This window comes from Bubalus bubalis, chromosome 12, assembly GCF_019923935.1.
Source record: "Bubalus bubalis isolate 160015118507 breed Murrah chromosome 12, NDDB_SH_1, whole genome shotgun sequence".
In the NCBI taxonomy this organism is placed as follows: domain Eukaryota; kingdom Metazoa; phylum Chordata; class Mammalia; order Artiodactyla; family Bovidae; genus Bubalus; species Bubalus bubalis.
The window spans coordinates 102465655-102479799 of NC_059168.1; the positions used below are offsets into that span (position 1 = coordinate 102465655).

A 14145-nucleotide genomic window follows, 5' to 3' on the forward strand; every position below is an offset into this window, starting at 1 on the left:
ACCATCTGGTCTTCCCAGCCTTCTTGCTTCTGGGCATTGCGATGGCCCAGGCTCTTCCACCTCACTTCTGGCCTTAGACCCAGCCCACCGTTTGCTCTCAGGTGCCCCGCTTGGTTTTTACTGCCACTGAACTTGCTCAAGCACAGGAGGCTTCCCCTCCCCCATATTCACAGTCACTTCCTCTAGAGCAGATTCTTAGAACTGGAGGGGCTAGGCAAAGGTGTGAGCCAACATGCGCATCTTCCTGTCACTGCCGGCATCCCTCAAACCTCCGTGGCCCAGCCCAGTTGGCACCGGTCCTTCTTCCCAGCATCCTAACTCCTGGCTCCCACCTGCTGCCACCCACCCCTCCCACATTTCTCCAGCTTCTCTCCACTCACTCGGCATCACAAAAGATCTGGGCGCTGGAAATGATAGGTGGACAGGCAGATGGACCAACTGTGTTTCTGCAGGTCTCTGTGGGTCTTGGCCAGAGGCTGGTGGCCCCGGGGTCTTTGCTTGGGCCGTCTGTGTGGCTGAAAAGCCTGGCCCTTCCTTCTCCTTGGGGAAAGCCTCCAGGCAGGACCGGAGTCTTGTCCCTGCCTCCCAGCATTGTGCTGCCCGGTGATGACCTGGCGCTGCTTCAGCCCTCACCCCCATCTCACACCGTACAGACACCCAGCGCACCCTGGGTACCAGCGGGCGGCCATACCAGCCGCCCGGTAGCCCATGGCCAGCTCTGTCCCAGAAGTCACAGGCCCAGACCCTGTAAACGGCCTCTGCTGAACTGCAGTCAGGACACAGGGGCACAGCAAGCCCATTTCCCTGAGGGCAAAAGCAAGTCCTTTGTGGGCACTGTGCGCCCAGCCAAGCTCCAGTCCTTGAGGCCCTGCCCTCCCGACCGCCCTGCCATCTGCCTGGGCTCCCAGGTAGGCAGTCACCTGCACAGGTGCCCTGTGCGGACCAGGTCACGTGGGAGCAGCGGACCCTGGGAAAGACAGACCATCCCCGCACGTGTGTGCGTGTGTTGTCTGTGTGCATGTGACCTTGGCCCAGTCCGAGCCCTGCTGGAAACAGCAGCTGTCCCCTGGCCCCAGGTACGCCACCTGGAGTGTGGCCAGCCTGGAGGAAGGACCAATGACAGGAGGAGGGGAAGCTCTGGGCTGGCTCCAGCCCCATAAATACCCGCAGGCCCCGAGGGCAGGTGTCACAGAGGCAGCCGCACACCATGGGGCGCTGGGAGCTGGTCGTCTTGGGCCTCGCCTGCTGCTTGGCAGTAGCGAGTGCAGCGAAGGTAAGCAAGAGCCCAGCTGAGAGGTCGGCCAGGGGAGGGAGCCCCCTCACCTCTGCTAAGCCAGACCTGGACCCTGGGGACAGGGCCCAGCAGGGGGAAGACAGAGAGTCATTGGCAGAACCCGACCACCATTGTTAACAGCATCTCCCAGGCACTTACTCTGCATTTCTAGCAGGATGACTCAGGCTGCCAGATACAGAATATCCAATTCAACTGGAATTTCACATAAACCATGAGTCAATTTTGGTGTACGTTTCACCCAATGATTAGGACATACACTTAAAATATATATATATTGTTGTTTATTTGAAATTCAAGTGTAACTGGTCAACCTTGCTGAGTCAGCCACCTGACCCACAACTCCCCTCTGGCTCTGTCATCTGTCTAGAGACGTCAGTGTGGTCCCCCTTTCCCAGAAGGGGTGACGGGGGCCCAGAGCAGACAAGCGATTTGCCCAACATCACACAGCCACTGTAGCCGAGCAGGAATCTGGAACCCACGTTAGTCCAACCCTGGAGTCCGGCTCCTGGTGTAACCTCCATCTCCTGCTCCTCCAGCACCTGCTTGCTACAGCGTCTCTGCCCAGACACAAGTCAGGAGGCCCAGCCAACCCTCCTGGGGCAGCCAACCCTGCCCACCCTCACTGACCTCCTGCGGGTGTGAGCACCCGGGCAGGGAGACATTTCCAGGACGGAGCCAACAGCCACACGCAGATGGTGTGGGTGCTCTGGCAGGGCTTCGGTCAGGGGCCCCCATGCCCCACAGGCTGGACCCTCCACCCCTCAGCCTGCTCTTCGGACCCCTGCTGCCCAGAGCTTCAGGCCCTGGTCCTGGGTGCCTTTTGCCGCTCTCCTTCTTCTGGGGGGTTCTTTCCTGGGGGCTGTGGGGCCCTGGTTTCCTCTGTGCTGTTCCAGCAGCCAGAGACACCCCTCCCCATGCTGCCGACACAGCCAGGGTCCCCATGCCCTGTCCACCATGGGGGACCTTCAGGCCGGTCTCAGTCACACAGAGTTGTCAACCCCTAGCCCCCCAGTGTCCTCTCCCAACAGCCGGGAGGCTGTTCAGGAAAAAACGCCTGGAGCATGGAGGGATGGGAGAGACAGGGGCCCAACTCCCAGGGCATCTGGCAGGGATTGCTTCCAGCTTCTTTCTCTGTAGTTCCAGCCCGGCCTGGAACTTTGTTCCCCCTGCCCCAACGAGGCAGGGGGCCCCTCCCAGCCCAGACTTAGATCAGAGGGCAGCTGGGATCCGGCCAGGCCTGGGATGTGGGGCTGGCCCACTCTCGCCCCCCTGGAACCTAGCTCAGGAGAGATCCAGAAAGCCCAGACCTGCTTTCCCCCCAGATCAGGGGGGCGAAGCTCTGGGAGAGAAGGGCCCAGCTCTGAGGTCAGACAGGAGCTGCCCAGCAGCGACTCCAAACGGGAAAGTCTCAGCTTCCTTCAGGAAAAGTGGGTCGATGGACGCCAGCCCCCAGGACACTGGTGAGGGCTGGACACATTGGCCCATCTGGCGCCAGCTCAGTGGGAGTTCTGGCGACCTTGGGTGGGCAGGGGTCTGTCCCAGCTTGAAGCACAGGGGTTGTGAGGATTTGAGGGGACTCAGTCAAGGGGGAGATGAGGGGAGGAGGAAGACGGGCCTGCTGATCAGGGAGCTTACTGCTGGGCATGAACCATTTGGCGTCCCTAGGCCGCCAACCACTGCCGGCAGCTGGACAAACCGATAGGCCACGAGGGGGATAGTGTTGTCTCCCATCTTACAGGCAGGTAAACTGAGGCTCAAGGTCATGGGCAGCCATGGTGAGAATCCAAACCTCCACCCCACCTGTCCCAGCCTCCTTGGAATGCTTCCCTGAATGCGGACACATGGCTTGAACCAGCCTCCTCTGAGATTCAGGGAGCGGGACACCCCAGGGGTAGGGGTGGGGTGGGGTGGGATGGGGAGTGAACCGGCTCCTCCAGCGATGTGAGCAGGTGGCAGGGGTCTCGGTCCCAGATTCAGGTAGGCCCTTCCCTGAAGCTGTCTCAGGGGAAACTCTGGGAACCTGGAGCCTGCAGGGGGGCTATCCTCCTCCGGGGGCCCACCAGCCAGAGCCCCCCTGAACTCTCCCCTCCCTGGCCAGTTGGGCTCCGTATACACCGAAGGCGGCTTCGTGGAGGGCGTCAACAAGAAGCTGAGCCTCCTTGGCGACTCTGTTGACATCTTCAAGGGCATCCCCTTCGCTGCCGCCCCCAAGGCCCTGGAGAAGCCCGAGCGACACCCCGGCTGGCAAGGTGGGAGCAGGCGAGGGCGGGCCGGGTCCCGAGGTGGGGGGGCCCTGCCTCACGCCAGCCCCTCCGGCCACCCGCAGGGACCCTGAAGGCCAAGAGCTTCAAGAAACGGTGTCTGCAGGCCACGCTCACGCAGGAGAGCACCTACGGAAACGAGGACTGCCTCTACCTCAACATCTGGGTCCCCCAGGGCAGGAAGGAAGGTCCGTCCCCCCCACGCCCTCCAGCTCCCCAAGCAGCCAGAGGCCTGGCTCCGGCCCCTGGGTTGTGTCTTGGGGCTCCAGAGCTGAACTTCCCGACATCAGCACAGATCGGATGGGGTGGGGGGATGGGCTGGACGTGGGAGGGGTGTGGGGTGTCGGAGGGGTGTATCTGGCATCACGCAGCCTGCTCTCCTCCCCCTCAGTCTCCCACGACCTGCCCGTCATGATCTGGATCTACGGAGGTGCCTTCCTCATGGGGTCCAGCCAAGGGGCCAACTTTCTCAGCAACTACCTCTACGACGGGGAGGAGATTGCCACACGGGGCAACGTCATCGTGGTCACGTTCAACTACCGCGTCGGGCCCCTGGGCTTTCTCAGCACTGGGGACTCCAACCTGCCAGGTCTGCCAGGGTCACCAGGGGGGGAAAACAGTGTGCCTGGCCTCTGAGCTCTGAGCCCAGAGGCCATGCCCCTCAGTATCTCTCATCCCCAGATAGCTCCCCACAGCCCCCCAGAAAGGGCCCAGCCTCCCATCTGCTAAATGAGGGGGGGCTGGAGCTGGACCATGAGACACAGGAACCGATTGGCAGCTGAAGCGAAAGAGAAGAGGCTGCCGGCCAGCTGGCCAGACCCCAAGAGACGTGGGGGTGGGAGCCGCTGAGAGACACAGGAGCTCGCACACCCAGGCGGCACCTCGGGGTGGGGCGGGGAACAACACAGAATTCCCTGGACAGACAGACAGGAGGGACTCTGGCCGGACCGAGAGAGCTGAGCCCCCGGCCTCCAGCTCTCCTTCCCCCGGCCCGAGACTCCCCTCCCCCAGCACCCACCCACCCAGCCTCCCGGGGACACAGCACGCACCACCCTAGGGCTGGACAGGGTCTCCATGCCGTCAGGGATGATCTCATCCCACTCACATGGACTGTGCACCTAATGTGGGCCAAGCCCCCTGAGGAAGGCCCCCTGCCCCACCCACAGGTAACTATGGCCTTTGGGATCAGCACATGGCCATTGCCTGGGTGAAGAGGAACATTGAGGCCTTCGGAGGAGACCCCGACAACATCACCCTCTTTGGGGAGTCGGCTGGAGGCGCCAGCGTCTCTCTGCAGGTCTGGGGGTCCCTAAAGGGGTCACTCAAAGGAGTGGGAAGCAGTCAATGGTGATGGGGAGAAGCAAGGCTGATGGGCGCCTCCGTGGGGGTATCCCTGGCCGAGCCCTGCAGACAGGCGGGCACAGGGGGTGACTGGACCTCTCTGTATTGCAGACCCTCTCTCCCTACAACAAGGGCCTCATCAAGCGAGCCATCAGCCAGAGTGGAGTGGGTCTGTGCCCTTGGGCCATCCAGGAGAATCCCCTCTTCTGGGCTAAAAGGGTAAGGGGGCACTCTGGGGGCGGGGCCTCCCTCCTTTTCACTCTCTTCTGGACCCTGTGTCCAGCGCCCCGAGCACTGCCTCTCTGTCCCCAACCCCCAGATTGCAGAGAAGGTGGGCTGCCCCGTGGATGACACCAGCAAGATGGCCGGGTGTCTGAAGATCACCGACCCCCGTGCCCTGACGCTGGCCTATAAGCTGCCCCTGGGAAGCACGGAATGTGAGTAGGGGCTGCTGGGGGCTGGGGACCTGGGGGCTTCCCGCTGGGTGCCGGATCTCATCCTGGCTCTGTTGCCAGCTTGCTGGCGTCCCCAGGCACCTCGTTGCCACCCCTGCCCTGGCAGGCCTCTGTGGCCATGGCTGGAAGTGGGGGAGGTGTCTTTCCTCTTGTCTTCGGTGGGTCATGACCTGTTGGAGAACAGTTTGGCCCCATCCCCAACCACGCACACATAGGCGGTCATTCGTGCATGATTTTCAGCAGATTTATGGACCCCAGATCAAGACAGCCTCTGCACATAGATAAGCATTCATTCTTTCCTCCGCTCATGAATTCAGCAAACATCTCCTGAACACCTGCTGCAGCGTTCCCCTTCCAGCTCTGCTACTCTGTACCCCAGGGAGGCCAGGGGCCCAGCGGCAAAATCCTGCAAGTGCCAATCTCATCAACCCAGGAAGCGATCATTCTCTCTCACTCCTTATAAGGCCAAGTGCAATGCAAACGCCATCGTTTGCATCTGGACCTGATGTGAAGTGAACCACAAGTGATACGTGAACATCTTGGCCCAAGATGCAGACCAACTACATATCTGAGGGTTCCGCGTCTGGGGAGTCGAGCAACTGCAGATCGAAAACATTAAGAAAAAATTCCAGGAAGTTCCAAAAAGCAAAACTTGAATTGGCCTCCCGCCCTCCCTGCAGCACCCCCTGCCCCCCATCGCAGGGCTTCCCTGATAGCTCAGTAAGGAATCTGCCTGCAATGCAGGAGACCCTGGTTCGATTCCTGGGTTGGAAAGATCTGATGGAGAAGGGATAGACTACCCACTCCAGTATTCTTGGGCTTCCCTGGTGGCTCAGCTGGTTAAAGACTCTGCCTGCGATGCGGGAGACCTGGGTTTGATCCCTGGATTGGGAAGATCCCCTGGAGAAGGGAACGGCTACCCACTCCAGTATTCTGGCCTGGAGAATCCCATGGACAGAGGAGCCACACACACATATGTATACGGGGAGATGTCGGTAGATTGTATGCAAATAGTGCACCATTTTATATAAGAGACTTGAGCACTTGGATGTTGGTGTCCTGGTAGCATTAGTCATGGATTTGCAGAAATGTGACTGTATTTTCTTTTGAGCTGAATTGGAGGGGAAACGGGACAAGCCTAATGGGGGCAGGGCATACGGTCCTTTGGGGCCAGTTCAGGGGTCTCACACCGTTTCTGGCTGATGCCCTGGAACCTGCCACAGAGAGGGGGCACCTCTTTCTCCAGCGGTCCCCTCCAAGATTTCTAGACTTTCCTCCTTCTTGATTCAAGAGAGCAAGAGAACAGGGACAAAAAAAAAAAAAAAAAAAAAACATAGAGAGAGAACAGGGAGAGGAGAAGGGCATCAGGTTGCAGTGAGAGAGCAGGCCTGGCGCCTGGACCAGCGCTTCTCGTCCTGGGGGATTTTGTGCCCAGGGAACGCGTGGCAGAGCCTGCAGGCGGTTCTGATGGTCGCAGCCGGGGAGGGGGCACCACTGGCGTCTAGTGGGTCGAGGTCAGGGAGGCTGCTAACACTCTACACTGCGCAGGACGGCGCCCCCACGATATTGACCCCACAAGGTCAATAATGCTGAAGCCGAGGAGCCCCGGTCTCCATCAAAGGAGGTGCAGCTCCTTGGTGGCCTCAGGATGGAGTCAGTTCCTGCCCTGGAGGGCTGGGGGAGGCGCAGGTGGGTAGCGGAAGGTTTGGAACCTGCTGCTGTTCACCCCCAGACCCCAAGCTGCACTATCTGTCCTTCGTCCCCGTCATCGATGGAGACTTCATCCCTGATGACCCTGTCAACCTGTACGCCAACGCCGCAGACGTCGACTACATAGCGGGCACCAACGACATGGACGGCCACCTCTTCGTCGGGATGGACGTGCCAGCCATCAACAGCAACAAACGGGACGTCACAGAGTAAGCTGGGGAAGTGGAGGGGGTGCGGAGGGGGTGGCATCAGCCGAATGAAGAAGTTGGCACCATGAGGGTGTGAGGGGCCGTCTGTGGCCTTCTGCTGCATTGGTGTTACTGGTGCTCAGTTGCTCGGTCGTGTCTGACTCTTTGCAACCCCATGGACTGCTGCACGCTAGGCTTCCCTGCCCATTCACCATCTCCCAGAGCTTGCTCAAACTCATGTCCATCAAGTTGGTGATGCCATCCAACCATCTCATCCTCTGTCACCACCTTCTCCTCCCGCCCTCGATCTTTCCCAGCATCAGGGTCTTTTCCAATGAGTCGGCTCTTCACTTCAGGTGGCCAAAGTACAGGAGCTTCAGCTTCAGCATCCATCCTTCCAGTGAATATTCAGGGTTGATTTCCTTGAGGACTGACTGGTTCGATCTTGCAGTCTCAAGGCGGCAGATGCCCTCCTGTGGGCAGGGGGTGGAGGGTCCAGTGGCCGTTTGCTATCTGCAGGGAGGACTTCTATAAGCTGGTCAGCGGGCTCACTGTCACCAAGGGGCTCAGAGGTGCCAATGCCACGTACGAGGTGTACACCGAGCCCTGGGCCCAGGACTCATCCCAGGAGACCAGGAAGAAGACCATGGTGGACCTGGAGACTGACATCCTCTTCCTGATCCCCACGAAGATCGCTGTGGCCCAGCACAAGAGCCACGCCAAGTGAGGAGGGCGGGCGGGGGTGGCCCACCGGGGATCGCAAACACCTTCCCAGCAAGGCCTCGAGGCGGGCAGCTCCCAGGAGTCCAGGAGCCCTGGGAAAGCCAGGCTCAGTCCCCACCTGTGTCTGCGCTGTCTGCCAGGCCTGATGGGCCTTGAGAAGGCCCGTCCTCCCAGCCTTGGCTTGGGGGCTTACTGAACCCTCCTGTGACTCCCAGCCCAGGCCAGGCCTGTACACTCTCCCACACCCCTCCGCCCTCCCCGTCAGAAAGTCCTTGAGTTGGCCTTCCATCTGCAAGCTGTCTGGAAGGTGGTGCCGCTGGGTGACATTCTCTGCAGTGGGTTCCGAATTTGACAACTTTCAGAACAAGCCTGCGGCCACTTTTAAACCCTCCATGTGATAATAGCCAACGAAAATGAAAAATAAGCTAGGGATGCTTAAAAAGTAGGAAGATAAAATTTCACCTAGAACCCAGGTGGCACAGTGGTAAAGAATCTACCTGCCAACACAGGAGACACAGGTTCAATCCCTGGGTCGGGAAGATCCCCGGGAGGAGAGAATGGCAACCCTCTCCAGCATGCTTGCCTGGAGATTCCCCATGGACGGAGGAGTCCATGGGGTCGCAGAGTCAGACATGGCTGAGCACACACACACACAGAAATCTAGGATGAAAACTCAGCAATAAATCTGGTTGGAGCTTCCTGTCAGTCGAGGCCAAAAGGAAATAACTGAGGACACACACTACCTTGTCCCATCAAATCAAGAATACAGATTCATGTGCAGAGAAAAACAATCTTTCTTGACACCGAATTATGAAGCAAGATGCCTCTATACCTTTGGTGGAGGCCAAGTGTAAATACACTTGAAATTGTAAATCCATGAAGTCAAAAATTTGGCCACAATTTTCCTTCTCCTGGGTGAAAAGATCCAGATCCTTCCTGAGTCTTTTTTTTATGTATTTATTTTGAACTTGCTGCATAGTCTGTGGGATTCAGTTCCCCAGCCAGGCATTGAACCTGTGCCCTTGGTACTGAAAGCACTGATTCCTAACCACGGGGCTGCCAGGGAATTCCCCTTCCTGAGTCTTGTGGGAATTGCCCAGACCCTTCCCTACTCCCCCACGGCCTTCCCCTGGGGCCCATCTCTGGGGTGGGTGGCCCCAGGTGGGCACCCTGCCAACCTGGGTGGTCTCCCCTCCCTTCTCAGGAGCGCCAACACCTACACCTATCTGTTCTCCCAACCGTCTCGGATGCCCCTCTACCCCAAGTGGATGGGGGCTGACCACGCCGATGACCTCCAGTATGTCTTCGGGAAGCCCTTCGCCACACCCCTGGGCTACCGGGCCCAAGACAGGACTGTCTCCAAGGCCATGATTGCCTATTGGACCAACTTTGCCAGAACTGGGTAAGGCAGGGGTGGGGACGGCCTCTGTCCACATCACCCTGCAGGCTGGGGGTTCAGTCCCTGTTCCCTTAAACACTTACCCTCCCTGAGCCCGGGCACCCCATCCATGTGAGGCCAAGGGCTCCTGGCTGGGCCCCAGGATGTTCACGTGCCCAACCAGTGCGTGGGAGACATGGAAGTGCCCATGGGGCAGAGGGTGGAAGACTGCCCAGGTGAGCAGGGGACGGGGGTCTCCAGCTTCCTGTGAGCCCCCGGCCCCACCCAGCCACCCAGCCTTTTTTCTCGCTCTGCAGGGACCCTAACACGGGCCACTCGACAGTGCCCGCAAACTGGGATCCCTACACCCTGGAAGATGATAACTACCTGGAAATCAACAAGCAGATGGATAGCAACTCTATGAAGCTGCACCTGAGGACCAACTACCTGCAGTTCTGGACCCAGACCTACCAGGCACTGCCTACGGTGGCCGGTGAGGGGGCCAGCCTGGTGCCCCCCGAGGACAGCTCTGAGGCCAGCCCCGTGCCCCCAGCGGACAACTCCGGGGCTCCCACCGAACCCTCTGCGGGTGACTCTGAGGTGGCTCAGATGCCTGTTGTCATTGGCTTCTAATGTCCTTGGCCTCCAGGGGCCACAGGAGACCCCAGGGCCCACCTTCCCTCCCAAGTGCCTCCTGAATAAAGCCTCAACCATCTCTCTCTGGCGTCTCTTTATGCTCCCAAGACCCAGCTGGAGGAAAACGAGGTCTTCAGTTATCACGAGACCCAGGCGCCTGGCCCAAGGTGTTTTCCCCCATCCGTCAGCCCTCAAGCCCAGGAAGCCAACAGGACCATCCTCTTTAAACAGGAGGAAACAGGTCCATAGAAGTGAAGCGTCAGGGTAGGACTGGGACTCAGGTGTGGACCCCCCTCCATGAAAGGCCGTCGGCTCCCGAGCGCTGGGCTCTGCTCCCGAGGGTGGGCGGGGCCGCAGCCAAGAGAAAAACTGGGTTCTGCAGCGGGGTCCGCCTCTGGACCCCTGAAGCCCAGCCACACCCAGGTCCTTTGGGTTAGAGACCACTGTTCTAAGTAGATTCTGGGGGAGAGAATCGGATTCTGCCTCCAGGTGGCTCCACGTCCAGGAGAACAGAGCATCGCACTGGAAGGACAGGAGCAAAGGTCGCAAGAGGAATGCACGTGGGGCTGTGCCCCGTGAAGGGGTGAGGGGCAGAGGGCAGAGTCAGGGTTGTCTCCGCCGCTGGGAATTCGGCCTGGGTATGTGCCCGAGGACATCAGAGCAAGAGTCAAACCCAGAGACTCCAAAGCCAGTGCTCACAACAAGGCCAGGGGGCTCCCTCTCTCCCTTCTCCTCGACCGTTCTGTGATCACTGTGGGGTGGGGGTGAGGGACCAGCGGGTCCAGGGTCCTGGGTGGGTGTGTGGGGCAGCAGAGCCAGCTGCCAGCCCCAGGCTCCCTCCCTGGCGAGTTCTGCCCCCGAGGCCGCAGGTGCGGAGCCCAGGACCAAGATCACCTCTGAAGCCGATTGAGCACCTTTGTAACTGTTGCCAAAGGCCCTGATGATTACTAACAAGCTTCTTCCTGGCTCCCCCTTAGGCAAAGATGCCCACTCCGCTGAGCGCCCTTTAGTGCCCCGACCAATCACCTAATGCCAACCTTCCAGGAGGAATTTTGTCTCGAGGCTCTAAGAATTGGCTATTAACTCAGGAAAACTGTTGACTCTTCCCTGATCTGTCAGGAGGTCACGGCGCTCACTGTGCCCACTTGATCTCTGCTCCTCATTCTTAATAAATCCACTCCCTTCTGAAATGCTCCATGTTTGGAAAATTTTCAACCCATGCTCAGGCAGCCCAACACTCACCAGCCACAGACGACGGGCTGAGCCTGGGCTGTGAGTCCCGTGGCCCCAGACAGCAAACCTGGCCCCCCGGGGAGCAGGGGGCACACCAGCCTGGCCCGTGACCACCTTGTCTGCACTGGGCTTCCTGGTCAGTCCAGGGCTGTCAAGTACGAGCCCTCTCAAGACTGAGATGCCCCCAGCGCAGGCTCTCCTGGGGCCCGTCCCTGCTCTCGGCTGATGGAGCCAAGGATGCCATCTACCTGCCCTCTGCCACAAACGAAGTGTTTGTACCTGCGGGGTCTGTTCTCAGGAGCCTCCTCGGGGCCTGGACTATCCTGCGACATAGCACTTCCCTCCCGCACTGGGGGACAGCTCAGCTGTGCCTGTCGTGCAGGAAATCACGTCCCCGGAGGGCTGGGCTGCATCAGGATGTGTGCTCAGTCCGTGCGCTGCACAGACACGGCCAGGCAGAAGCGAGCCTGGCCGTGTGTCTGGGTGACAGCCCTGCAGCCGTGGGGATGCCTTGTGATTCGTCCGGCTCTTGCCTTTCCAGGCTTTCTCCAGGCCACGAAGCAGAAAATACCTACCGAGGTGCAGGCTAGAGGCCAGTCCAGGGTCCTGGAGTCTCCCTGCTGGGCCAAGAGATGACCCTTTAGCTCCTCTTAGGGTGAAGCCTGGAGGGGACACGCGGGGGGACCTCCGGTCAGAGTCTGTTCACCACCCTGATGAGACGTGGTGTTTCAATATTTCATGGGCAAGGCTGTTCCCGAGCGTGCCTGTGGGTTGGCAGTCTTGGGAGCATCCCTTGCCCCCTACACCTCATCTTTCAGCCTTCCCCACAGAAAAGGGTCAAGCCTCCCATCTCCCCATGACATACCCACAACATAGACTTGGACAAAGAATGCAGCCATCCTAGGGGGTGCAGCTCGAAGGGGTCCAGTCCAGCTGCCCTTCAGGATAAAGTTGGTACCAACACGATTGCATTTGTAAATTGGTGACTGTGCGAGACGGTGGACCTCTGAACTACACGATCTCTGACTCTGTCTCAGCCAGAGAAGGGCAGCGCAGGGGTCCTTCACTGACAGGAATGAGCCCCCTCATCCTGGAGAACCAGCGCTCACCCGGGATTTGTCAGATGACAGCCTGGATGAGTGGCCCCACGTGCCTGACATGGAGAGGCACGTGACCTCCTAGCGAGATCCTAGGTGAAAACAATTGTGTAAAGAGTTGCAGAGGACATACGCACACCTATGGCTAATTCATGCTGATGCATGGCAGAAATCAAAGCAATATTGTAAAGCAACTATCCTTCAATTAAAAATAAAATTTTTTTAAAAGTTGCAGAAACCCTAGAGTTGCTGGAAATCCCAGCTCACAAGGAGCCGAAACGCTTAAGGAATGAGGCCCAGCTGTGGCTTTGACAGCTGCATAACAAATACTTGCCCCAGACGTGAAATGAGCAGGAAAAGGAATTCTGAGGTGAGAGACAAGGATTCCAGGAAGTCAAGGGTCAATCATAGGGCCCCAGAGTTGGGTGAATGCAGATCTCCCCCTGTCCATAGTCCCTGGCTGATAATCGCCCCCCTGGCCTGCTTCCTCTCACTTTTTAATCTGTTTACAATTTCTCCCCACTTAGTGCTGATGGAATCCCAGACTTTGACTTTGAAATCTACAAGTGGTTTCAGTTGTTGTGGTCCTGTCACTAAGTCTTGTCCGACTCTTTGCAGCCCCATGGACTGCAGCATGCCAAGCTTCTCTGTCCTTCACCATCTCCCAGAGCTTGCCCAAACTCATGTCGAGTCCGTGATGCCATCCAACCATCTACAACCGTCTACCAGTGGTAGACTGGTGGTCAAAAGAAACTCAATGAGATAAGCAGAAAATGTTCCGTCTTCCTCAAAAGCTGTAGAAAAGCAGCTTTCGAGGAAGTTTTCTAAATTTTTAATTGGGATATATATAACATAAAATGTTACTTTTATAAACATGTATTGAAATATTAATTAGATATTAAATCAATATTTTATTTTTAAAAGGATGATTCAGTGTCATTAATTCCACTCACACTGTTGAGCAACCATTACCCCAAACAGAAACTTTATACTCATTAAGCATTAACTCCCCATCTTCCCTCCGTCCCCACCCTTGGTAATCTGTTCTCGTTTCTGTTCCAATCAATTTGCTTATTCCAGATGTTGCTTACAAGTGGAACCTGTGTTTTCAAGGTCCATCCATGTTGTAGCATGAATCAGAACTCCACTCCTTTTTACGCTGAATAATATTACCACGCATATTGTCGGCATACAATTGTGCGTGGTACTCTTTTTTCAAGTCTTTCTTCTTAAAAATGTATTTATTATTTTTGGCTGGGCTGGGTCTCCTGTTGCTGCACGTGGGCTCTCTCTAGCTGCAGACAGCAGGGGCTACTGTCCAGCTGTGGTGCGTGGGTTTCTCATTGTGGTGTCCTCTCTTATTGCCGAACACAGGTTCTAGGCACACCTGGCTTCAGCAGTCGCAGCACGTGGGCTCTGGAGCTCAGGATCAGCAGTTGTGGAGCACAAAAACTTAAGGTGCCCCGCGGCATGTGGGATCTTCCTGGACCGAGGATCGAACCTATGTCCCCTGCATGGGCAGGCAGATTCTTAACCACTGGACTGCCAGGCAAGCCCCAGTGTTCTCTTATAATCCTTATTTCTGTAAGGTCAGTGATGATGTTCCCACTTTCATTTCAGATTTTAGTAATTTGAATACCGATGTCAATTTTTTCCCCAAAGAATCGAGGTTTGGTTTTGTTGACTTTTCTCTATTTTCCTACGCTCTGCTTTGTTTCTCTCCACTGTCATTTTATCGTTTTCTTCCTTCAGTTGGCTTGGAGTTTAGTTTGCTCTTTTTCTACTTCTTTACATGTATAGTCAGGTTACTGATTTGAAGACTTGTTTTT

At 57.4% G+C, this 14145-nt stretch overlaps 1 protein-coding gene across 1 annotated transcript; it reads left to right on the top strand.

Moving 5' to 3' along the window:
• Positions 1–1016: 1016 nt before the first annotated feature.
• CEL (carboxyl ester lipase) lies at positions 1017–10067 on the top strand. The gene is made up of 11 exons (XM_006062172.4): positions 1017–1273; positions 3393–3543; positions 3621–3743; positions 3947–4144; positions 4722–4852; positions 5008–5115; positions 5216–5333; positions 7084–7270; positions 7769–7972; positions 9177–9374; positions 9668–10067. Exons 1-11 carry the CDS (start codon positions 1208–1210, stop codon positions 9981–9983), a joined length of 1800 nt encoding a protein of 599 aa, XP_006062234.1. The 5' UTR covers positions 1017–1207; the 3' UTR covers positions 9984–10067.
• The last annotated feature ends 4078 nt before the right edge of the window (positions 10068–14145 follow it).